The sequence below is a fragment of the Musca autumnalis genome, unplaced genomic scaffold (genome assembly GCF_047663935.1).
Source record: "Musca autumnalis isolate F117 unplaced genomic scaffold, ASM4766393v1 scaffold_2, whole genome shotgun sequence".
Classification (NCBI taxonomy): Eukaryota; Metazoa; Arthropoda; class Insecta; order Diptera; family Muscidae; genus Musca; species Musca autumnalis.
In genome coordinates this window covers 199,148,213-199,174,608 of record NW_027411755.1, presented here as the reverse complement: position 1 = coordinate 199,174,608, position 26,396 = coordinate 199,148,213, and the positions used below count along the sequence as shown (strand labels likewise).

General features: G+C 36.3%; 4 protein-coding genes across 5 annotated transcripts in view; 3 read left to right on the top strand and 1 right to left on the bottom strand.

Annotated features, from left to right (window-relative positions):
* Nucleotides 1-442: 442 nt before the first annotated feature.
* On the bottom strand, nucleotides 443-5,225 carry LOC141395109 (uncharacterized). 2 transcript variants are annotated; one of them, XM_073970544.1, is made up of 5 exons: nucleotides 3,798-4,052; nucleotides 3,608-3,732; nucleotides 2,253-2,774; nucleotides 1,422-2,177; nucleotides 443-1,356 (listed from the first exon to the last, which is right to left on the bottom strand). In XM_073970544.1, the coding sequence occupies exons 1-5, from the start codon at nucleotides 3,899-3,901 to the stop codon at nucleotides 1,034-1,036; spliced, it is 1,830 nt and encodes a 609-aa protein (XP_073826645.1). In that variant the 5' UTR covers nucleotides 3,902-4,052; the 3' UTR covers nucleotides 443-1,033. The 2 variants fall into 2 exon arrangements, with proteins under 2 accessions (XP_073826645.1, XP_073826644.1); XM_073970543.1 differs by having other exon boundaries at nucleotides 1,422-2,774; nucleotides 3,798-5,225.
* An 11,224-nt stretch (nucleotides 5,226-16,449) lies between these two features.
* eIF3h (eukaryotic translation initiation factor 3 subunit h) lies at nucleotides 16,450-18,040 on the top strand. Its single transcript, XM_073970542.1, has 3 exons — nucleotides 16,450-16,576; nucleotides 16,836-17,513; nucleotides 17,572-18,040. Exons 1-3 carry the CDS (start codon nucleotides 16,496-16,498, stop codon nucleotides 17,830-17,832), a joined length of 1,020 nt encoding a protein of 339 aa, XP_073826643.1. The 5' UTR covers nucleotides 16,450-16,495; the 3' UTR covers nucleotides 17,833-18,040.
* A 2,337-nt stretch (nucleotides 18,041-20,377) lies between these two features.
* Nucleotides 20,378-26,396, top strand: part of LOC141395107 (uncharacterized) — a 34,991-nt gene continuing 28,972 nt past the window's right edge. Inside the window, exon 1 of the mRNA XM_073970540.1 lies at nucleotides 20,378-20,537. The gene's annotated coding sequence lies outside the window, so the exon portion shown is untranslated. The remainder of the gene's footprint in view (nucleotides 20,538-26,396) is intronic.
* On the top strand, nucleotides 20,595-22,935 carry LOC141395105 (kinesin-like protein subito). Its single transcript, XM_073970538.1, has one exon. The coding sequence runs from the start codon at nucleotides 20,843-20,845 to the stop codon at nucleotides 22,799-22,801; it is 1,959 nt and encodes a 652-aa protein (XP_073826639.1). The 5' UTR covers nucleotides 20,595-20,842; the 3' UTR covers nucleotides 22,802-22,935.

Genomic DNA, 26,396 nt, shown 5'->3' with positions numbered 1-26,396 from the left:
TCAATTATTGCGGACGCTAGAGTGATTACAACAGACGGACATGGCTAGATCGTCTTAGAATTTTATCCTGATCAAGAATATATATACTTTATAGGGTCGCAAATGATTAGTTCGATGTGTTACAAACGGAATGACAAACTTAATATACCCTCCATACTATGGTGGAGGGTATAAAAATCAAATAGACTACTTTTTATTCGTCGCTAACTTACCGACAAACATCGTTAATTGCCGAAATTATAAGCAATTTAATTTTACCGATTTTTGTCGGTAGCTCAAAAATGAGTTAGAGAATCTCACTACTGTTAGAGTACAAATATTTTTGCTATAAATAATTTTTAAACTGAAATCTCCGGTGTTGGGATCGTGAAAAATCGAGCAGGAGTTTGAATCTTACCAAAGAGGATCGACACAGAATCCCTGCATCTAATAAAACAAATTGTTTAGAGGATTCTTCTGACCAGAGTATTTATTTCAAATTTGGATTTACATTATGTATGTTCGTTTACTTACAATTTGTACAAATTGTTACTGGATGTTGTTCGTTTACTCCACAGTACAATGCAAAAGACCTTAGTCGATTACAAGAAGTTGCTGGACTTGTACAAATTTGTACAAATTATTGAGTAAACGAACAGACCTATTATCTAAAAAATTTAAAAGATATATAAAATCATATGAAATTAAATTTTTTTTTCAAATACAAAATAAAATATCACAAAAAAATGTAAAACATATATAAACAATTTGTACACAATAAATGATATAAATACCAATATAAATAATTTTAAGTTAGAGATCTTTTGTTGAGTAAAATATACGTACATATATATTGTTAAGTAAAATAGTATATATTGCCGAAAAAATAAATGTCTTATACAGCCAAATTGTTGTTGTAGTCATGTCTTTGAGGGGTTTCCTTTTTTGTTGTTTCTCATTTTTTTAAAACACTTGTTATAATTCTATTTGTTAAAACACACGATGAAGAGTCAACTAGGGATCCAATGAGTTTTTTTCGTTTTTGTTTTTTTTTTTAGTTATATAATGCCATCACAGATACACAATCATCAAAGTCTATTAAATATGTTTGTAAACACTTTGGTATTTCCAATTGTTCAATAATTTTTTGTAATGTTGATTTATCATTCGATGCTCGATATTGATTTTGTATTTCAACGGTGGAACTAGAGAGAGTGCGGATTAAATGCTTGCGTATTTGTATACGTGTTAGGGATTTCAGTTCTAAGGGTTGGGTTGATAAACGTTTTAGGTCCTCTTCGAAATCTTGACGTTCCGCAGACCATTTGAGGGGGATTTTGGTGGCTTTGTAGTGGGGGAATTTAAAACCATTTAAAACTGTAAAGAAGGACAGGTAATGAGATTTTTAATGCTTCTATTATTTTGCTTTTTTTGTAACTTACCCAAGAACTTCGTAAAATCTTTGGCTCCTGCAGCCCTCAAAGTTCTTAGACTATTGACCACATGATCATAGCATATCTGCTGTATACCCACACCTTCTTTTAATAAAAATTCAGCAATATGCAATTTATTTAACGTTACAGCCCGTGACAAGGGTGTGTGACAAAATGGAACATAACAATTTGTACTGGAAGTTGATACCACAATTGACGATGTTGCTGACGATGATGATGGCCATGTCATCCAAGACAAACCCTCAACATGGCCCAATAATATTCTGGCAACACATCTAAAATCTTCCAGTCTATCTATATATTGCACCGCCAAGATGAGGTCATTATCAATCTCCGTTGACAACGAAGAAGCATCCAGTTGTAGCATATATTCCAGCATATCGCATTTCTTATAGATGACAGCCAGTTTGATGGGTGTAAAACCATCTGGATTACGTACCCTTAAACTTTTCAAATTTTCATCGTAACTCAGTAGCAGCTTCAACATATCCGGCATATCAAAAACAATACACTGATGTAATAAATAATGGGATGTAATATGACGTGCTCCACGCTCCAATAGACACGAGGCCAAGGGAATGTTGTTCTTTTCCACAGCATAAAACAAAGCCGTATTACCATCTTTATCCTGTAAATTGACACGGGCACCTTTCCCTATTAGTTCCATGGCCAATTCAAATTGATCATAGGCAATGGCATACATCAACGGAGTCTTGTCGTTCTCATCGATTTCATTTATATTGACTTTTTGGGTTTGCAACAGCAAATTGGCAACATTTGAATTGCGATATTTTAAAGCGGCATGCAAAGGTGTCTCACCTGTGTTGAAGGTTTTGGCATTTGGATTTGCGCCATATTCCAATAACAACATTGTTATATCACAGTTATCGGCCCCTATATGCAGTGGAGTATAACCAACGGCCGTGGTAACATCTACTTTAGCACCATGTTCCAAAAGAATACGAGCACATTCACAATCACCGCCCACAGCGGCATAGTGTAACGGAGCCATGGTCATATGATCCAAGGTGTGTGGATCTTGTGCAAGTAACAATGAGTTTCCATTACCGGAGGCCTTACTACTAGCAGCAGCACCAGCACCGGCACCACTGGCTCCTTTTGTTTTATTATGATCACAAAAATAATTTTCCAAATTGCTTACAATATCTCCAGTCCGTTCAAATGTTTTGGCATAATAATAATACAGTGAGGTGAACTCTTCGACAGTCTCATCATTTGAATTGTCCGAATTGTTGCTGCCATTAAATTCATCTTCCCATTCCAAACAGTCCATGCCTTCGGGAGTGGTTTCTATTTCAATTTCATTCGATTTGGATTTATCTGTAAATAAAAAAGGGTTGAGTATGTTAAATCGTAATTTAAACAAAGGCGCTTGCCAATGGTGTCCATCTCTGATGTGAAGGATTCATCCATCTTAAGTCAGAGGCAAGTTAACTTTATCGAGGTAACCACAATTCTAAGATATGCGTACTACGCGAGTTAGGTCCCAACCCTTCCCCCTTTATTAAAATTAATTTAAATTCATTTATGTATGTCTGCTTAATGTAGCAAAATACACAAGTCTCAAATGAAATTTTGAGCTTTTGTTTTCACTCCCACATTCACAGACAGTCATTCAATGTAGCGTAAGCAAAAATCCTTCCCTACATTGAGTGATAAACTATTAAAATTATAATGTTTAATAAACACGTTTCGGTTCTTAAACGGAATAAAGTACCCATTTTTCTTTTGAATTTTCAGAAGTCGACGATTTTTGCTTTTTAATTAAACTGGGAAATAGCCTGCTGGTATATAAGTCCTTTTGATTCTACGCGTACTACATATTCTTTGGTAAACATGACTACAAAACCAAAACAAAGCACTCCGAATGGAGCCCCCAAAACTTACTCAAGCCGATAAGATACGGTTTTGATGGTTACATTTGCTCCCAATTCCAATTCGGTAGTATTAATCTATTGTCCAAGCGATAAAATCTTTTTTTATTATAATACTACAAAAAGAACAACAACAATTATAAACGATTCAAAAATCATTAAAATATAACTGAATTTCGGTCTTGTTAACTTGTAATCTTATTGTCTTCCTTCTCCAATTCTTAGTTTTAGGTCAAATTGCGATTTCACACATTACAGTGTAAACAACAACAAACTTACCCGATTGAAAAATAAAATCAGGTTCCTCACAGGACTGTATAAGTAATTGTAATATTTCGGTGTCACCCATCAAAGCCGCCGAACCTATGGCGGTTCGTCCACAGGAATAGGATATGAATGTGGCTCTATATAAAAAACAAGCAATTTTCAATATAAAAATACAACAAAAATGCACTTTATTCCACCTCACCTGGCACCTTGCATGAGACAGGATAATGTCTCTTCATAATTGGAATTATGGACCGCCGTCAATAGACGTTCATTAAGTTCAGTACAACCAACATTTGTAAGCATTTTTTCTTATGTTTGACATGTGCTATTTCGTTTTGTGTGGCAATAAAAAGCAAATAAATTGATATTTTATTTTTGCAAACAGAATAAAAAATGAATAAAAATTAGAATATGTTTCGTTTGTGTACTGACTGACTGTTTTGTTCTTGTTGGATGTTGGTCAATTTTCCTTTTTTTGGTCATCCCCACCCCCCGCGCGAGCCTTATGTTATGGTGCGCATGTGCTTACAAAAGTGACGAGGGTGGTAAGTATGTAGTTCCTTTTAACATTATGCATTTTTTTTTTTGTTTTCAATTATAAACAAACAAAAGGATATAGGGGGATGTTGATGTTGTGTACAGGAAGTTGAATAACGTTAAACAGCCGTTAAAAGGGTAAACAGAAAATTTGACGGCGTCAAGAAATTCACACAAGGCTTTAAAGTTTCATAGAAAAATACAAGGCAAATTTATATAAGGTAAATGCATGAATTACAACAACAACATTGTTGTTATTGAAAATTAATTGTCAAAGAAAATATTGAATAATAGGGTCGTTCCAAAATTGCTTTAGGAAAAACATAAATACATTTTGAAAATCCTCTAAAATAGAACAAATTTGAATCAAAATGTAAAAATAAAGCATTCAGAACTTTCGTAGGTAATTTTTATTACACGTTTAGGATGAAGTTTCAAATTTCGAAGTTTCAAATTTCATGAGTAGACCCTATTACATTTTGAAAACTAAATGTACAAAAAAAGTAAGAATACAGCTGATTGTCACTTCTACCTTAAATAAATATGCCTTGGAAAAATGCATGGGATAGTAGGTCTGTGTAAACAATCGTATACATTTTTTACAGAATGTTGTTCAATAAAAGAGAGCGAGCTGGGAGAGATTTTTTGACTTAGTACCTAAAATATTTCTCTTGCAAATTTGTTCCGTAAAATTAGCTGTTCAATATAAACAGTTTAAAATGTCAATATTTTTGAACAAGAACATTTTTTATTTTTTTTTTTAGAATCTAAAACATTATAGGTAAATGGTATTTATACTTTAAGGAACTAAAAATTAATTTTAATATTACTATTACTGATTAATAGTTATTGGACAGACCGTATCTATCGTATCGATGATCAAGTATTAGTTGTTTTTGTTATTAAATAACAACAAAAGAAAGTGCATCCATCATGCATACACAGTTTTCAACATTTAATTTTTTTATGAAAAATCTCAAAAAACAAATATGTCTATTAAAAAGACAATGATGAAGTACCTTTGTTTGTATGGTTGTATGTTTTCTTACCAATTGGATGAACTTGTTCCTTTGTCTCTCTACAATCGACTGATTCACGTTGCGGTTTCTTATCCGATTGTCTTGTTAAAAAAATTGGCGGGAAGTTTGCCGCGAAAGTATTGATAAGGTATAATAGTGTTGCCATATTTGGGAAAAGGCTGATTTTGGCGTTGCCAGTGAGTAGAGATATTCGTGGGCATCGATGTTTTTTGTTTAGTTTTTTTGTAGACCCAAGCTTTCTATTGACAAAGTTTTTCTGCTATTCACCTTTCTACCACAACAACGAGCGTTCGTATTACCCAAATACGTTGAGTCCCAAATCACATTTAAAACACAAAATCCGCGACCGAAACTTACTTAAATAATTTCATTTGTAAAATAAATAATTTTCCTTTGCAATGAATTGTATTTCATGTTTTGTTGGGCTTTTGTTTTTAAAATACAAAGCACACACACATACAAACAATAACGTTCTGTCAAAGTTAAACTTTTTCAACTTACAAAAAGTATACGCTCGGCGTATTTCGGTAGTTCCAAGGCATATTCATATAAGGTAGAAGTGACAATCAGCTGTATTCTTACTTTTTTTGTAAATTTAGTTTTCAAAATGGGTCTACTCATGAAATTTGAAACTTCGAAATCTGCTACCATAAAATAATGCTTTTCATCCTAAACGTGTAATAAAAATGACCTACGAGAGTTATGAATGATTTATATTTACATTTTGCTTCAAATTTGTTCTATTCTAGAGGATTTTCAAAATGCATTTATGTTTTTCCTGAAAAAATTTTTGGAACGACCCTATTATTCAATATTTTCTTTGACAATTAATTTTCAATAACAACAATGTTGTTTTTGTAAATTCGTTAGTTGTTGTAATTCATGCATATACATACCTTATAATAAATATACCTTGGGTAGTTCTCATAAAAATACATGTGTTCTACTTTTTTCACCACACACGCCCTGGGTATACGTCCGTATATATGTAGGTATGGGCCTTAAACACAAAATCTGAGACCAAAAGTGGAATTCTAGACATACTCAAATACAGACTAATAGAACGTATCCAACCTTGCACTACAGGAAAAGCTAAAAACAACTTTTGTTTATTTATTTTGTTTATTTTTTGAAGTGGATTATATTCTGTGTGAATAATATTAAAATTCATTGGATAAAAATGAAGAGTTTGGTGCCGACGTTAAATTTCAAGGCATGTACAGTTACCCCCAGCTTATTTGATGCAGTTACAATTTTTTAAGTAAAGCTGCAACATTTCGGCTTGTTTCCAACTGAGAGTGAAATAAACTGAACTTCCCAACAATGTTAATGTATCCAGAGCTTCACAACGTCCGGTGTCTGGTTGGGATCAACACCGGGATAATATCTTATTGAGTCTATAATGCCCAATTTTTTTTATATACATATTGTTACGGAATTAGATTTAACTAATCTCCGTGTAGACGTTGTTTTATTCCCCGATACTATTTGTACCAAATAAAACAGGGTTCGTTTTAGATTACGTTTCTACAATGCTTTATTTACTTTATTACACTTATTCAGAACCGACTTTAATTACAAAGCACACAGCAAGTCTCTAGTTAGCACGCAGCTCTTATTTAACCGATCTGTTCAGTTCAACGCTTAAAACACAACTCAACTCAATGTTGCCATTCGTAACTCTATTTATACCCAAAATCTCCTTGGTCTAGAAATATCTAGAACATATGGCAACCTCTCGAATCTGTGCAGCGAACACACAGACACACATTCGCACTAAGCGAACAACCATACTCACATACATACAAGTAGACAAGCACAGTAATGACGTAATTACAACAACAAACAACTACACGAAATACAAGAAGTAGGAACTAAACGATAATTACATTATTGTTGCAAAACAAAACAAACAAAAGAACATTAACGAAAGGTAATGTAACGACTAGAATGATGAAGAGAGTTCTACATGGTAGTTGTTGTTGCTTAAATAAAGTAACTGCGTAATAAAAACTTTACGTTACAATTCAAATTTTTAAATTAACGGAAATTAAACTAAACTAACTTAAACCTATCAGTTACATTCGTAACATTGCCTCCCGCTTAAGCCTGTTCGTCCCGAATAGGCACAGTTCCCTCTCTGTGGTATGGGCATTGGTAACACTGCCTCCCGCTTAAGCCTGTTCCTCTTGACTAGACGCAGTTCTCGTTCCGTAGTGGTGGCAACCGATTTAGTTGTACCCTCTTCTGCGTCAGCTTTGGACTTCCGCTCTTCTGGACGTTGCTTTCTCTCCAGGAATCTTGACGCTATACCTTCTTTCTTTGTGGTCACCTTCCTAAGTGCCACCTGGTCTTCATCGGACTTGTCCTTCCTTGTTGTACGGTCGCTTTTCGATGGACGTTTCCTCGACGTACATCTTCGCTTTTTCCTCCTCCTTGCGAGATTTTTCCGCTTTCGTACTGGCCATTTTTCGGCGGCTTCCACCTTCAGCGTACGGACATCTACAGCGATTTCGTCAGATTCTGCGCTAGGGCGACACATGCTTTTCTTCTCTTTGTAGCCCACATTAATCGGTATTTCCACATTGGACCAAGTCATCACACGGTGCTTTATGTCCAGGTTTATATCGAAGGCAATCATGAAGTCTACACCAAGTATAACTTCGTCCACAATATCGGCCACTATAAAATCGAAATTTACAGATTTTCTACCCATGCTCAGCCTTTGGTAGGCCTTTCCATGCACCGTTGTAGTCTCGTCTGTGGCCGTCCGCAATTTGACTCCATTTAACGGCAATACCTTCCCTTTTACCAAATCCGGTCTAATAATGGACTTTGTTGCACCGGTGTCCAATGTCAAGGTACGCAATACACCATTGACGAAGCCTTTAACCGTCAAGTTGTGATTCTTCTGCTGGACTATGGCTATAGAAATTGTGGGACCATCGTTTTCATCCTCTGCCAGCGGCGCCTCGTGATTAGCAGAACTTGCTGTATCTGATTCACCTGATGTCTCTCTTTGCAGAGTCTTGGCCACCGGTTGGTCGTTGCTTTTTGAAGGCGGTGAGGTGGATCTGAGCCTTGGTCGTTGCAATATGCATTCTCGTGCAATGTGTCCAGCTTTACGACAGTTGTAGCAAGTCTTTCTCGTTTTACCAGCCCCTCGTTTCACACGCATTAGTGCATCCTTTAGCGGATCGACAACGGTCTGGGAATTGTTGTCCTCAACTTGCAGCCTCCGCACGTTGTAAGCTTTAGGTTTCACCAGCATCTTCGCGGTTTCTTGGGCCAGGGCAAATGACACGGTTTCTGCAAATGTTCCCATCGGTGCCGCATACGTCGCAAATTTTATCTCTGGATCACGAATACCACTAGCAAATGTCTCAATCTTTATGCGGTCCACCAATGGATGTGTCTCTCCAGGATATGCCAACTGCGCCAACCGCTCTACTTCAGCCGCAAAGTCTTGCAAGGTCTCATTTGGCTTCTGGACTCTTCCCCTCAGTTCCATTCGGTAGATCTCTTGCTTGTGTTCACTACCGTACCTACGTTCAAGAGCAGCCATTATATCTCCATAGTTGTTCCTAGAAGCGGCGGGAATACTCTGTAATACGTCAGCAGCATCACCCTTCAATGCCATCAGGAGTGATACCGCCTTGTCGTTGTCGTTCCAAGAATCTCTAGCAGCCACTGTCTCGAACTGTAATTTGAATACATTGAAAGAGGTAGAGCCGTCGAACACTGGAGGCTTAATTTTTAACGCGTTATGGATAGCTCTCACTGGGCCGCCTTTGATTTCCAGTTCCGACATTTTCTTCTCAAGGTTTACAAATTTCTCATCATGGGCCAGAACTTTCTCGTCAACAGACAAAATCTTTTTATCCAACTCTTTCATTTGTACCTCCACGTTTTCTACTCTCTTTTCAATCACCATCGTGATGTTCTCGAGTTTCTCGTTAATTTTTCTAGAATTCTCTTCCAACTCCTCTTTTAAGTTTCTTGAATTTTCTTCAAACATCCTAGAATTTTCTGCCATTAAGTTTTCGGTGATTTTTCTAGAGTTCTCCTCCAACTTTTCCTCTAATTTTCTGGAATATTCTTCACTCTTTCTGGATATCTCTTCCAACATTTTACTGGAATTTTCTTCCATCATTCTACAATTTTCTGCCTTCATTTCCATCATAAGTCTGGAAGTTTCTTCGCTTTTCTTATTCATTTCCATGGAGCTTCCTTCTATTTTCCTAATTTCCACCATCATCATAGCCAGCATTGATTTCAAATCGTCTCCCCTGGCAGCTACCGACGAAACTTCCTCAACGCTGGATTCGTCCTTTGCCGATAACTCGACTTCCTCCTTACCGTCGAACTCATATTCATCGATGTTCATTCCACGGCGCTCGAACTCTTCCAACAAGCGTTTTTGTAGTTCGGCCTTGTTGCCAGTAGAACACAACTCCAACTTACTTAGCTCCTTCTTCAAGTCTTCCACTCGTAGATCCTTAAACTTCATGGTAGGATGATCGTAATCTCACTGCTGACACCAATTGTTACGGAATTAGATTTAACTAATCTCCGTGTAGACGTTGTTTTATTCCCCGATACTATTTGTACCAAATAAAACAGGGTTCGTTTTAGATTACGTTTCTACAATGCTTTATTTACTTTATTACACTTATTCAGAACCGACTTTAATTACAAAGCACACAGCAAGTCTCTAGTTAGCACGCAGCTCTTATTTAACCGATCTGTTCAGTTCAACGCTTAAAACACAACTCAACTCAATGTTGCCATTCGTAACTCTATTTATACCCAAAATCTCCTTGGTCTAGAAATATCTAGAACATATGGCAACCTCTCGAATCTGTGCAGCGAACACACAGACACACATTCGCACTAAGCGAACAACCATACTCACATACATACAAGTAGACAAGCACAGTAATGACGTAATTACAACAACAAACAACTACACGAAATACAAGAAGTAGGAACTAATAGGCCGTTTACATATAACCGGGTTAACCCAGTGGGTCTGGGTTTCAAATGCCATTTCCATTGTGTATACTTCAAATAAATCCTCATAAAGAAGGTTAACCCTGCAAAAAACTATAATATAAACGCCGTATAAACGATAATTACATTATTGTTGCAAAACAAAACAAACAAAAGAACATTAACGAAAGGTAATGTAACGACTAGAATGATGAAGAGAGTTCTACATGGTAGTTGTTGTTGCTTAAATAAAGTAACTGCGTAATAAAAACTTTACGTTACAATTCAAATTTTTAAATTAACGGAAATTAAACTAAACTAACTTAAACCTATCAGTTACATTCGTAACAATATTATATTAGACCTAAACGGATCAAAAAATACATTTCCTTCTACATTTTCATAAATGAGTAAAAAATGTCAGGCCTATGCTTTAGACCAGAGGCTCTAAAAATGTTACTGTCAATATCGTGTAACAACGCTTGTCATATTTTACGGACTCATACCTGTGTTGGGGACTCCTCCTTATCAGGAATTGTCTGTTCTACCTTAACAACCATGGTAGAACAAGAAAAGGTAGCAGCAATACCCAGCTGACTGAATTGGGTTGTAGTGTTAGTGTCAAATTCCATTCGACATTTTATGTATTTATTTCTATGTTCGATGTATATTAGGGATATATATTTTTGAAGAACAAATTTATTTATCAGAAAAAAAACTATTTCCCATAAAGACGGCTTCATATCATTGACATGTAACCTCCTCCAGGTCCGAACGACATGCCGCACACTAAAACATCGCTTATAGAGGCGGTACAATATTTGTTAATATGTGTGGTATTTTGTTAAAGTTGAAAAGAATAAAGCCCTAATAAACATGTGCTTTTTTGTTTTCAAAAGCAAATGATTGAAACATCTTCTATTTTTTCAATGAATTACCAGCGACCCGAAACATTTTTGCAAGTATTCTACTTTCTGCGAGAAATTATGCATTTAGTGGAATGATATGGAAACATTCAAATTGAAAATCTAACGAGTTTTCATTCATGTTTTCCAAAATATTCAATCAAATGTGAAAAAATATTAGTTTTTTAAATTCCAATAATTTATAGACATTTCCTTGTTTTGTTTACATTTACGTTGACACTAAGGTTTACAAACAAAAACAAATTCCTTTGTGGTTGTTGTTCGAGTTGTATTTGTTGTAGTATTAACTTTACCTTGTATTTGTTCTACCATGCTTAACAACGATAAATATCAGCAATTTTAATATTATACCCCGGTTACACTATTGAAGGTTAACCCACTGGGTTTAATAGATCCAGTGGGTTAATCTTTGCTGGTTACACTTAGCTTATCGAGGATATAAACTGTCAGCTGATGTTTGTTTACGTATACACACAAAATAGCTAATAAAGTCGTGTTTTACACTTTTATAATTTCTCGTATGGGATATCTTCCCCTTCTTGCTCATATTGGTATATTTTACACACAGGGATACATTTTTGTATCATGGTATCAAGCGTACTTTTTGTTAAAAAAGTGTCTAATGTAAAAAAAAAATAAATAATTTTATGATTTTCAAATAACTTTAGATTTATTAACTCTATAAAATCTCATGCGACCAATCGTAAACGTGTAAAACACGACAAACTCTGTTGCAAAAACAGTTGCAACTTTTGGTACTTTTTGAGTAGAGTTGAATTTTTTTGCACAAATACCGAATACAACACTGTATTTTTGGTGGATTTGTGCCGGATTTAAAATAAACCCAGTCGTGAGAGGGTTTAATTTTTGTATGGCAAATCTGGTCAGATTTGACCAGATTAAGCAATAAATCCTCATAAAGTGGGTTAACCCGGCAAAAAACTGTAGTGTAACCGCACTATTAAAAAGTCCCCCAAGGATTTACCACAGGCCTATTATAAGTAGTAACAACATTAAATTTTGCATTTCGCAAGTTAATGTTTATGACTACAGTATAACCTGTCTTTTGCATCAATTTTGCAACCATAACTGCAGATATCGTTGTTTAAAAATCAGCTTTATCTTGAATTTGTTTCATGAACCAGCGCATTTCTGCACCATAAAGCCCAGATAATGGCCTGTTCCCGTACTTTATAAAGTGGTAAAAGTCGTAAAAGTTGTAAAAGTCGTAAACGATTTTCATATAAATTTTGTGTACGGGAACGCAAAATGTGTAAAAGTGTAAAAATTGTAAAAACTTTTTAGTTCTGGAACAGAGCTTAAATTATGTTTAACTTTAATGGGCCAAATACATACGGTCCGTTGTGCGACGCGTTGCGCGTTGAAAACAAAAACCACATGAAAAATGTGTAAGTGATGCCAAGTTTGTTCTTGAAGTTTTCATGTGGTTGTTGTAACGCATCGCTCAACGCGCCGTATGTGCCGAGGCCTTAATGCGTCAGACACATTGTTGTTTTTCAAAAAACTTGGCTTCACTTACACTTTTTTCATGTGGTTGTTGTAACGCAAATCACAACGCACCGTATGTGCCGTGCGCTTAAGATATTATTTTGGGGCGTTTCTATCCCGATTTTCAGCTATTTATTTATCGGTTTTTCTTTAAATGATTTCATTTGCCCTCTAATTACCTAAATTAAGCAGTCCCTACATTTCGTCGGTGTCATGTTTAAGTGTTCCATACGCAATTTGCCCGTTTTGAGATAATCGCATTTTAATGTTTTGCGTCACAACTGCGTGGAGCTGACTAAAGAAAATATTCATATTTGTGACTTGAAATATTAAAAAATTTCATGAAATTAAGCGTTCTTAAATCGAAGTCCCCACTACAGCAATTTTATAATTTTACTTGTCTATGGAAGTCGATCTAGAGACGCATAATTTCATGCAATTTCTTCAATGAAATCACTCTAGTGTGGACCGGGACTAAACGTCAAATGAAATCCAATGAATTTCGGATGAGTTTTTATTTGACGTATACGCAAAGGAATTGGCAGTTGAAATCGAGTGGATTTCGTAAATGTAAACCAAGCATTACAACCAAGGCATATTTATACAAGGTAGAGGTGAAAATCATAGCTTTGTTCCTTTACTTTTTTAATGGTAAGGGTGGTAAAAGAGAAAAGTGTCAAAATTGCTCAAAATTGCTTTCTCATGAACATTTTTACCAGAAAAGTAAAGGAACGGAAAAAAGGTAGATCAGGCAGCAATGTCAAAAAGAAGCATACAAAAATCAATTTTCGTCTTTTATTACACAGTTTTTAATTTAGTTTTGTCAGCGTTCGACTTTTTCTTCTGCTTTTCGTCCGTTTTCTCCTTCATTGTGAAATAATCGTCAAACAAAAGTCGAAAAATCAGTTCTGCAATTTTTTACATGCAGAAATTTTGCTGGTAGCCTGTGGTAGAAGAGAAAGCCATTTTCGCTCTCTCTCCCCTCTCACTCTTTTAAAAATGGCTTCCAGTTTTGCCACTTTTCGGGGTTAAGGAACGCTTTGCAGCTTAAAAATGGTAACAAATGTTAAAAATGGTAACCTCAGGTAAGTAAAGGAACACAGCTCATATGTATTCTTACTTTTTTGTAAATTTAGTTTTCAAAATGTAATACGGTCTAGTCATGAAATTTGAAACTTCGAAATTTGCTGCCATAAAATTCTTATTTTCACCATAAACGTGTAATAACAATGACCTACGACAGTTCTGAATGTTTTATATTTACATTTTGATCATGGCGGAACTACCAGGTAGTGGTATCACACCAGCTGATCGAATATGAAAAGTCAAATCCCTTTATAAAAAAATTATTTTTGTTGTAATTTCTCCAACAACATAAAGAATGTTTTGACATAACATATTCAAAATATTACGATGCCACTACCTGGGTAATTGTGCCATGATTTTGATTCAAATTTGTTCTATTTTAGAGGATTTTATTTATGTATTTATGTTTTTCCTGAGAAAAATTTTGGAACGACACTATTATTCAATATTTTTCTTTGACAATTAATTTTCAATAACAACAATGTTGTTTTTGTAAATTTGTTAGTTGTTGTAATTCATGCATATACCTTATATAAATTTGCCTTGGTTACAACCATCTTGGAAAGTGTTAAGCTGTACACACATCCAACGTTTGAGTAAAGTTTTGAGTAATTTCTGGGGCTCAATTCTTGTTCTATGAAAAATTGAAATGAAAACTTTTATAAAGGAAATAAATGTCAAATGAAAAATTTTATAGATGCTCTGTTGCAGAACCTGCAAGAAGCTACTACTTTTTACTTTTTTAAAAAGTAGTATATTGTTGCAGTACTGGAACAGACCAAGAGAAAATATTTTTCATTTTAAATTTTCATAGAACAAGAATCCAGCCCTGGTTTTTGTACGGTTACCGGGTTAGCCCACTTCGAGAGGATTTATTTGACGTTTGCGCTACGGAATTGGCATTTGAAATCCAAACCCAATGGGTTAAGCTGAAAACACATCCAACGTTTGAGTAACGTTTTGTGTCATTTCTCGTAGAAGAAAAAAGACAAATTGAAACTTGGCAGCACTTTGTCTTTTAGTCATCTACCAGAAATAACACAAAACTTTACTCAAACGTTGTATGTGTTTTCAGCTTTTATCCGGTTAGGTGTAACCAGGGTATTTGAGTAAAGTTTTGTGTCAATTCTGGTAGAAGAATAATACAAAATTGAAACTTGGCAGCACTTTGTCTTATATTCATCTACCAGAAATGACACAAAACTTTACTCTAATGGCCCCGGCACATACGGTCCGTTGTGCGTCGCGTCACGCGTTAGTAACAACAACCACATGAAAAAAGTGTAGGTCCCGGTCCACACTAGCGTGAATTTCATTACAAAATTTCACGAAATTAGGTGTTCTTAAATCGAATTCCCCACTACAGCAATTTTATGATCTTACTCTACTATGGACGTCGATCTAGAGAAATTACTTTACGAAATGACTGTAGTGTGGCCCGGACTAAGTGATGCCAAGTTTGTTCTTGAAGTTTTCATGTGGTTGTTGTAACGCGACTCTTAACGGACCGTATGTGCCGCGGCCTTAAGGCCCATACCTATATACGACCGTATACCCAGGGCGTGTGTGGTGAAAAAAGTAGAACACATGTATTCTTATGAGAACTACCGAAATACGTCGAGCGTATACTTTTTGTAAGTTGAAAAAGTTTAACTTTGACAGAACGTTATTGTTTGTATGTGTGTGTTTTGTATTTTAAAAACAAAAGCCCAACAAAACAAGAAATACAATTCATTACAAAGAAAATTATTTGTTTTACGAATGAAAACATTTAAGTAAGTTTCGGTCGCGGATTTTGTGTTTTAAAAGTGATTTGGGACTCAACGTATTTGGGTAATACGGACGCTTAAGGCCTGCGTACATAAGCTGCCCTGTCTGATTGCCTTGCTTTCCTGCTTCATTTTTGACATAATAAAATTAAAGGATACAGAATGCCGAGCAAATTTCGAACTGGGTTGCCCTTTTATTTTTTATTCTTTTATCAGAAGCAGGCAAGGCAGCTTATGTACGCAGGCCTTTAGAGAGCGTTGTTTTGGTAGGTTGGTGAAATATTTGTATACGTCCCGTCGTTATTTAGGTTTAGCAGAAACGTTGGATGTGTTTAGGCCATAAGTGATACCAAGTTTGTTCTTGAAGTTTTCATGTGATTGTCGCAACGCGATAAACAGATGCTTAAAGCGCTCGGCACATACGGTGCGTTTTGCGTTGCGTTACAACAACCACATGAAAAAAGTGTAAGTGAAGCCAAGTTTTTTGAAAAACAAGAATATGGCTGACGCATTAAAGTTAAACATAATTTAACTGTTTTGGGACAACGCGTGTCCCAACGTGTCACTAAACGGGCCGTATGTGCCGAGGGCTTAAGATGAATTTACGGCATCTTTTGGCCAAATACCATATCAAATTTGGAACTGAAGAATTCAATTTTGACATGAAAGTAAAAGAAAATGTAAAACAAAACGGTCTGTTTGTTTCATACGAATATTGCAACAAAGAAAAATTGCAGAACACATGAAACCGTGTACACTAGTTTCTTCAAATTATGAATTTTTCCCAAAAAATGCAAAGTTTCATGTCAATATTTCATTGAAATTACTCTAGTGTGGCCCGGGACTAGAGTGACGCAAATGTATTTGTGCAAAAGATGATTCCATTAGTTTGATGTGTCGTCCTTGCACTTAATCGACATCGCATTGTATTATCGTTGGCAGCACTAATCGAAAAATATCGATAATTCATAAATTTTCTCGATAAATCTTAATTGCCATTATTGTCATCACTATCTTTCTTTTCACAAATTCATCAAAATGGCAACAAATCGTGGTAATCGTGCTCGCCAAACTGAAGAAGTGGATAACACTATTAATTATGTACAATGTGATGGATTGGTAAGCGAATTTAACAGATTTTATTTCAGTCTTAATGGATTTATAAAAAATGTACAGCATACTTATTTACTAATCGAGAAATTCGTTGATAAAATATGGGCTGTGTCCACGAAATGTCAAAAGCAAAAATCACACGTTCGCAGTTGACAAGTATGCATCCAACGAATACTAGAGATGCCATATCTCGTATAAAATCAGCTATTGTATTATTGGTTTTATTTTTGCAAAATTTTAATGTTTGTTTTTTTTTTCTTTTTAGGCGGCAATGAAAATTGTCAAGCACTGCCATGAAGAGTCCAGTAACATGGATTTGGCTCAAGGTGCTCTACTCGGTCTGGTGGTGGACAAATGCTTGGAAATCACCAATTGCTTCCCCTTCCCAAAAAGTGATGACGAGACCATGGATGAAGAACTGTATCAGCTGACAATGATGCGTCGCCTGCGTCGTGTCAATGTTGATCACTTCCATGTGGGTTGGTATCAAAGTTCCAATGTGGGAAATTTCCTATCAATGGCTTTGCTTGAGTCCCAATATCATTATCAAACCAGCATTGAGGAATCGGTGGTGGTAATCTATGATACCCAAAAGTCAGGACGTGGTTTCCTTTGCTTGAAAGCCTATCGCTTGACTCCACAAGCCATTCAAATGTACAAGGATGGTGATTTTACCCCTGAGGCTTTGAGAAACATGAAAGTTGGCTATGAAAGTCTGTTTGTGGAAATTCCCATTGTTATTAAGAACTCACCCTTGACCAATATTATGATGAGTGAGCTGTGCGAAATGATGCCCGAGGAACAAGGTCACAATTTCTTGGATCTTGGTACTGCTTCAGTTTTGGAGAACCATATGCGTTGTCTTATCGAACGTGTGGATGAATTGTATCAAGAGTCGATACGTTACAACAAATACCAACAAGTGGTCTTCAAACAAGAAACTGTAAGTATTTCGACTAATTGAAACAAAGAGTTGGATCTGACTATTTTCTTGCTTTCAGGAAAAACATCGTGCTCTCACCAAACAAGCTGCCGAGAATGCTATACGTGTTGCCAAAGGTGAATCACCCATTCCCGAAGAAGAAGTTCTTAAACAATTCCGACCATTGCCTGTACCACCCAGACTTAATGCAACCATTACTTCGGGCCAAATTAATACCTATTCACAACACATTTCACAATTCTGTTCCCAATCTTTGGCAAAACTTTTCATTACTCAGTCTTTACAAAACGCTAAGGAGTCTAAAGAAGTTGCCAAATAAGTTTGTAGTCCTGCAATTAATATCGTCGTCGATCGTTTAACACATAAGCAAAAAAGAAGCAGTAAATTATAATTTCATAATACAGAGAAAGAGAAACATTTTTGTAAAGAAAATCGTATATTTAGTAAAGAACAAAAATATATAAAGACGAATACAAATCTTTATACACAGATAAAATAACGATTTGATTAAAGTGTTTAAACAAGAATTTCAAGGTCTTTTTTCTTCTATAATAGTACGTTGGTATTTAACCGGATTCAATTGTCAATTCCATTGCGTATACGTCAATGTAAATCCTCATAAAGAAGGTTAACCAAGCAAACACCGTTTAATTGTAGTTAGCACATGTCTACTTTAGGTGGTGGTTGGAGATCAATTTTAGGGGTCGATTATCGATAGCAATTATCGTCGAGTGGCGTTGTCAGTTGCCAAAATTACTTTATGTATGGCAACTTTCAACTAAGTTGCGAATCTCAGTTGACAAAGCGGCTATTTTTCAGCAACCATTTTGATCTGTAACTTTGCAGTCATCATTTAACGTTTCCACAATATAAACTAAGGCATCCTTTTCAATCGAAAATTCTCCTTAAACCTAAAATAATTTACTGATTATACATATCTTTCCAACATGAGCTTCAACTTACAGTGCAGATGACAATTCCAATGGATTCGATTTTTCCCTCATATTTCTTCTAAGGCCATGTTTATATTACAGCCTTTTGCAGGGTTAACCTTCTTAATGAGGATTTATTTGACGTATACACAAAGGAATTGACATTTGAAACCCAGTGGGGTTGTTAAATCCGGTTATATATAAACGTACTATAATATATGTATGTCCTGTACATTTTCTACATCATCAAAAAATTTCACTGAATTTATCATTTTAAAATGTTTTTTTTTTTGCCGAATTGTGCCTTTTGTGTTAATATAGAGTTCACAAGTTTGAAAAAAAAACACTGATCGATAACACGTTTATCGACAACCCAGTTGGGTTGACATCAGTAATACAATATTTCATCTCAGTTGTGCTGACAATTGACAACCCAAATCAAGTTTAGTGGCAATGCATAATCGACTCCTAACACACGCGCAAAATTTGCGGCGAAACTTTCCCATTATTTTGGCGTTTATTGATCGAGTTCCCCAATACAGCATTTTCATAAAATTACTTTAGTATGGAACTCGATCTGTGAACGCCAAAATAATGGGAAAGTTTCGCCGCAAATTTTGCGCGTGTGACTACTGAGTTAGATTCTTAAATGACTTTGAATGAGGTAATACCCGGTTACACTTAACCGGATTAACCCAGTGCGTTTGGATATCAAATGTCAATTCCAAAGCGCAAAAGTCAAATAAATCTTATCGAAGTGAGTTAAACCGGCAAAAAACTCTAGTGTAACCGTACTATAAGTCCTTTTCAGAAAACTTCTTGTGTACGTCATTCTTAAGAGCAGTACACATTGCCAGTTTTGAATGTCGATATTTCACAGTTATCGATAACTGTCCAACCGTCACGCAACCACAAAACATTTTGTGGTTGCATGATGAATGACAAAAATGAACGGCCACACTAGCAAGCACCAACAAAGCTGTCATTCAAAACTGGCAATGTGTACTCAGCTTTAGATAGATTAACCGAAGAACTGGAATACGTAGCCTGTTTGCGGTTTGTAGATAATGTAAGGACTTAAGGCCTGTGTACATAAGCCGCTCGGCTTTCTTGCTTAATTCATTTCTGGTAAAAGACCAAAGACCAAGTTCGACCTAATTGAAATGTGGTTCTGACATTTCTTTATTTCTTTACCAGAAATGAATTAAGCGAGAAAGCCGAGCGGCTTATGTACGCAGGCCTTTAAGGCGCTGCCGAAGGCCGGATATTCCAAACTAGAGGAGACTTTAGTACACGTATCCGGTTTGTGCTTGTCCATAAGTGACTTGTGAAAATTAAAAAAAAAAACAAAGATCTCTTATGAAAGATTGTGAGACAGAGGTCGACTTCCGTATTGTCACTTGCTTTGTATTCGTGCATGAAACTAGGGGGGGTTCTTATCCCAGATATGCCCAATGTCCTATATATAGGACACAAAAAATTCTTGTTTTCATGACATGCCAGCTTTATCAAAGTAACGTTTTTATTTCTGACCTCAAGGATATAGCTAGAAATACATCTGGACACCATTTCGGAAGGGCCCAGACAAAAAATGTTAATTTTTGTAAAAAAAAAATATAGAAAAAATGTGTAAAAAATGATCATGGTCACTATCAAGCCTTGGGCATATCTGGGTTATACTTGGTTTATATTTACGAAATCCACTCGATTTCAACTGTCAATTCCATTGGTTAAACGGCAAATGAAATCCAATGAATTTCAGATGAGATTTCATTTGACGTTTGAACAATGGAATTGACAGTTGAAATCATGTGGATTTCGTAAATGTAAACCTAGCATTATAGTACGTTTATATATTTACAGAAAATCATCCATTTCCATCTCTGGCTAACAACAGTACAAAGTGCATCCAATAACACTCCGCCGTCGTGTGTAGCTATCATTTCATAGTGATTAACGGACTCATTAAACATAGCGGCGAGGGTTTATCAAACGTTTTACAAGTGTTTGTACTACAAAAAATTGCAAAGTATATATTTTGGAATCATTTTCACTTTCTTGCAAAAGTTTCGAAGACAATAAAATATTACATGTAAGTAAAATAAATAATTTATAAAATCTATAACAAAAGAACTGCAGTTCTCTCACATACGGCCAAGTGACGCGCTCTTCTCACATTACAATACACTGAGTGCAAAAAAGCACACCAAATTGTCTCTCGAGACTTCTAGGCCTGCATACACATATCAATTACCGTCGTGTTGTTGAAAAATCGGTCGGCTTTGAATTTAATGTTTGTTGGCGCCGAACTATTTCAAAATAGCTTGAATTTTCACACCATTTGGATCGCTGGTGTTGTGACGCTTTCGCACACAAATTTTGCAAAACTAAAAGAAAATGGCAAACACAAATTTAAATCCCCAACGGGAAGTTCGTTCCTTTCTAATGGCACGGGATCCATCCATTGATAGAAGATTCCGTCCACGCCCACAAACACGTGAACGACTCTTTGCAGAAATTGCCGAAGATGATTATTCCAGTGATAGCTCCGAATCCGATATTGATAGCGATGTGCGATCATCGGGTGTAAATGATGCCAACTCCAGCGATGGTTCTACAGTGGAAACTGGAGCATTGGTGTATCTTCGACTTAGACCAGTTAATCCCTGCCCGTCGCCTGCATATAAGATTTCCGAAGATGGAAATGTTTTGATAACGGGTCCGCCATTAGAGTGTGCCAGCACAAGCAACAACAAAAACTCAATGGAAAAACATTACAGTTTCTCGGGTATATTTACGGCCAATGTCAGTCAAAGTGAAGTCTATGATAAATGTATTGGACAGAAAATTGAAGCTGAAGAGAGCCTATCCGTAATGACATACGGTACATCTGGTTCGGGTAAGACATTTACATTGCTGGGAGATGCCAATCGCCCAGGTGTTATACCCCGTTCCTTGGAACACGTCTTTACACAATATCAAACAAATATATATCCAAATCCCGTTTTAAAATTGGTAAATGGGCGCATTACAGTGTTGGATGACACTGCAGCAGCAAAAGAGAATAGTATGCGTATGAAAATTATGTCCAGCTGCCCTGAATTAGAAGGTGACTATGCAAATTTACAGCAACGAATTGCAGCAGATCATAATTTTCCCCAGCTTCAGCTAGACGATGGTGTCTCTGTATTGATTTGGGTGTCTTTTGTGGAAATATATAATGAATTGGTATACGATCTTTTGGCACCACTACCAACTTCCACCAATAATAGTAGGGTACAAAAGCCCGCAACTCGTAAAAATCTCAAAATCGTTTGTAATGATGGAAATGTTTTCATTAAGGGATTAACATCGGTTTTTGTTAAAACCAGTGCAGAGGCCCTGAGATTATTGCGTTGGGGCCTACAAAAACTTACTTATGCTTCGACATCCATCAATGCCAACTCCAGTAGATCACATTGTATATTTTTTGTAGATGTTCTTAAATATTATCGTTCCGGAGTTATCACAGAAACCTCATTTAAATTTTGCGATTTAGCCGGCTCAGAAAGATTGGACAAAACTGGAAACATGGGATCCCGCTTAAAAGAAGCTCAACGTATAAACACATCACTAATGGTTTTGGGAAGATGTTTAGATGCTGCCAACAGTGTATCGGCAGGTGGCAAAGATCGCATACCATTTAGGGAGTCCAAGCTAACAATGCTGCTGCAAGCTGCTCTCTTGGGCAAAGAAAAAATGGCGATGATAGTAAATGTTACACCCACAGATAAATACTATGAAGAAAATTTAAATGTTCTCAGTTTTGCTGCCATTGCCAGAAATATCGTGTTCAAGGCTCCGGTCACGAAACAAAACAAATCGCGCTATTCTGTGTTTGAAGGAAAGGAACTGGACAATAATGAATATGTACAACAGTTACTTGAAGAAAATGCATTCCTGCGCAACGACCTTGAAGATTTGTTGGATGAAAACGCCAGACTGCGTGAAGATATTGCACGCCTAACAAATGAACGAGCCGACGAATTGCAAAAACAAGAACAAGAATTGCGTATAAAACTGGTCGATTCATTCCAAGCCACTTTGGATGAAAGTAAAAAGAATTTCGAAAGACGTCTACAAACTGAACTTGAAAGTCAGAGACGTATTTTTGAATCAAAGATGGAATTCTTGAAGAGAAAATATGAAGATGAGTTGGAAGATTTGCGCGAAGAGTTGGAAGAGCTGGAAAAGGAAAACAAAGAAAATATTGCCAAGATTGAGGAGGAGGACGACAAGAAGAATATTTTAAAAATTGAAGACAATGAGAATGCAAAGAATGATATTGCCTGCAAAAAACGCCGAACAATAGAATAATTTATGATTATTATTGATTTGTATTTTTTATGTGTTTAACTTTAATTTTTAATTATATGTATGTATGTTTTATGTTTCTTTTGCTATTGTAGAATTTATGTGTTAATAAAAATAACGAAAATATATAAACAAAACCAAGGGGAAAGTTAATCAAAACATCGCCAGTTATGTTAGTTTTCTTCAAGTCTATATAAGGTAGTTTCCAAATTTTTTTTTGAAAATCCACCGTTTGTGGAATTTTTGGTTGAGCCCACTTATTGAAGTACAGATGGCCTCTGAGCCCATCTAATGAAGTAAAGATGGACCCTGAACCCATCACTTGAACGTTAGATGGTTTCTGAGCTCTTATATTTAACGACCATATATTTAATGGACTTTTTGGTTGCTTCTAAAATTCTTAAAAAATACATTTTGTGGACCTTTGGTTGCTAATATAATCAATAAAAAAACCATGGCATAAATAGAATACTCTACCAGCTGGCCGAAAAACCTCAAATGTTTACCACAGGTAGATCTTTACCTCCTGATTACAAGAATATAAAGTTTGTTGGGGGAAGTCCATACTTCCCGAGATATTTAAATTATAACAAGTAAGAAAAGCGTTAAGTTCGGTGGGACCGAACTTTTTATACCCTCCACCACAAATTTCAGCTATTTCGGTGGATTAATGTCGACACCGTGGTGCAATGGTTAGCACGTCCGCCTTGCACTCAGAAGGTCTGCGGTTCAAATCCTAGGCCAAGCAACATCAAATTTACAACGGTGGCAAAATTCCCCCTCAGTAATGCTGGCGACATTTCCTGAGTATTTATGCCATGAAAAACTTCTCTACATGTGGTGTCGTAAGACACGCCGTTCGGACTAGGCAATAAAAAGGTAGGTCCCATATCATTGAGCCAATATGAATCGGCGTGCACTCATTGATATGAGAGAAGTCTCCCTTGTCCCATCTGGGATGTTTGTGGAACAATTATTAATGTGGCCACAACCTTCAAAATACCGAAATTCGGAAGGTACCGTTCTATGGGGGCTATATGATGGCGTGGACCTATACCTACAAATTTCGGGGGGAAAGTTTTTTACGTCTAAAGAAGACTAAATATCAAATTTCAGCCATCTCGGTGTCATATTGAGGCTAAAACGTTCAAAATATCGAAAATCGGGAGATATTGTATTATGGGGGCTATATCAACTCGTGGACCTATATAAACATTTTATGGTAGAAATATTTCTTAGCCTCTGGAAACACAATATACAAAGTTACAACCGATTCTTTGGTCAAATGGGTCTAATTCATTCAAAATATATTAAAATGACGCGTTCTTTATAAGGGGCCTTATGTGGGGGCTATACCAAAAAGTGGACCTATATAACCCAACTTTGATAGGAATGTTTTGTGGCCTCTGAAGACACAAAATACCAAATTACAACTAATTCTGTGGTCAAATGGGTCTAAAACATTCAAAATATATTAAAATGACGCGTACTTTATATGGGGGCTATACCAAAACGTGAACCTATATAACCCAACTTTGGTAGGAATATTTTTAGGCCTCTGGAGACACAAAATACCAAATTACAACCAATTCGGTGGTAAAATGGGCCAAATATTTTAAAAATTCCTTAAAACGACGACGCGTCACGCGTCATTTTGTATGGGAGCTATACGAAAGCGTGGACCTACATAGTCCGCTTTCAATACCCAAAGTCCTACGTAAATATAACATATGTATTTTCCCAAAATTTCCTCAACCTACGTCAATCCGTTCGGACGCTAGAGTGATTTCCACAGACGGACGGACATGACTATATCGAGTAGAATTGCACGCTGATCAAGAATATATATACTTCGTGGGGTCTACAATGATTATTTCGAGTAGTTACAAACGTAGTGACAAACTTAATATACCCCCATCCTATGGTGGAGGGTATAAAAAATGTTGTTCCCGTGCCCTAAATTGGCTCCTGTCCATAGGAGAAAGTCTTGAATCTCTGGCCGAAGGCCGGCTACTTAAAAAAAAAACTTAAAATTAAAAAAAAAAATTTAAATTTTTTCCGTCAGCTGGTAGAGTATTCAATTTGTTCCAAAACCATGTCCTGTGGACGGTTTGGTTGCTTCTAAAAATCTAAAAACATCTACGTTTTGTGGACTTTCTGGTTGCAATCTTCGAAAAATCTAAGTTTTGTGGACTTTGGTCGCTTCCAAGGCGAATTTCTTACACCATGGTCGCTTCTAAAAATCTATAAAATGCTTTTAAAATGTTGAATATGTGAAACATTTTCAAGGTAATTATGTGCAAAAAACTTCTACTACGGATTTTATGAAAGTACATACCCAATCGACAAAAACCGTATTTCGGTTTCGTGCTGTTCGGGTTTAGATTTTATGGCCTCATCTAAACAAACATGGCTAAATATTAACTCTTTACAAATCGTGGTAATATCTGAAACCAATTCGAACCTTGTTGAAACCAACGAAACAAACTTGTAGATAAAAACCTGAAGAAAAAATTTGTAGAAATAATCACCTCCGAAAAACTGTTTTATTTCCTCAAAATTCATGATTTATCTAATAATTTCATTATTTTGTATGTTTGGCACCATATCTCCAAAACAGTTATATTTTTCATTCGTTGCCGCTGTTATGTAATTCACAAGTCTTCAAAACATTCCATGCTGTTTCTAGCCCATTTTTATACCCTCAGCATTTATGCTAACGAGGGTATATACACTTTCATACGGGCAAAATGTGGCTCATCGAAATAATGGTTTTAGACCCCAAGTATGTTTGGACGAAATATGTTTCAGACAATTTGGAGTCGATTGACCAATGTCCGTCTGTCTGTCTGGCTGGTGCGCACGATAACTCTCGAACGGATGAACCGATTCGGTTCAAATTTTGGCTTTCGTAATATTTTGCCCAAACTTAGTTTAAGTTCGAAGATGGGCTATATCGGTCCACACCTTCAGGTACCTCCCCCACAAAAGTTCGAAAATGTTCGGAAAATTTGTGGGCACGATAGCTCTTGAAGGAAGCAACCGATTTGGTCATACTATGCACATCGTGAAATTTCTACCAGACTTAGATGAGGACTCAATCGGTCCACTCCTTCGGGTACCTCCCACACAAAATTTCGGAAATGTTCAGTTTAGGGACATCTCTCGAATCGCTTTGATTTTTGTTTTAGCAACTTGTATTCACTGCCCCCCATTCGACGGTACAAGTTTCATCAGGGGCAAGTCCATACTTCCTGAGAAAATAGCCTGAAAGTTGCAAAAAACCTCTATGACACCGTGTGAGGTGGGTGGAGCGCAAGATAACTCTCGAACGGATCTGCCGATTCGATCCAATATTTGGCCTAAGTAATATTTTGTCCAAACAGAGTTTAAGTTCGAAGATAAGCCACATCGGTCCACTCCTTCAGGTACCTCCCCCACAAAAGTTCAAAATGTTCGGAAAAATTGTTCGTGCGGTAACTCTTGAAGGGAGTGGCCGAATTGGTCCATACTTTACACATCCTAATATATCTACCAGATATAGATCAGGTTCAAATATGGACTATATTTGTTCAATCCATCCGGTACCTCCCACACA

Coding starts and splice junctions, on each gene's coding strand:
- LOC141395105 (XM_073970538.1), top strand. CDS start 20,843: ATGGCAAACACAAATTTAAATCCCCAACGGGAAGTTCGTTCCTTTCTA.
- LOC141395109 (XM_073970543.1), bottom strand. CDS start 3,901: ATGCTTACAAATGTTGGTTGTACTGAACTTAATGAACGTCTATTGACG. Junction 3,733..3,797: donor TGTCTCATGCAAGGTGCCAG/GTGAGGTGGAAT, acceptor TTTTTTATATAG/AGCCACATTCATATCCTATT. Junction 2,775..3,607: donor TGATTTTATTTTTCAATCGG/GTAAGTTTGTTG, acceptor TTTTATTTACAG/ATAAATCCAAATCGAATGAA.
- eIF3h (XM_073970542.1), top strand. CDS start 16,496: ATGGCAACAAATCGTGGTAATCGTGCTCGCCAAACTGAAGAAGTGGAT. Junction 16,577..16,835: donor ATGTACAATGTGATGGATTG/GTAAGCGAATTT, acceptor TTTTCTTTTTAG/GCGGCAATGAAAATTGTCAA. Junction 17,514..17,571: donor TGGTCTTCAAACAAGAAACT/GTAAGTATTTCG, acceptor TCTTGCTTTCAG/GAAAAACATCGTGCTCTCAC.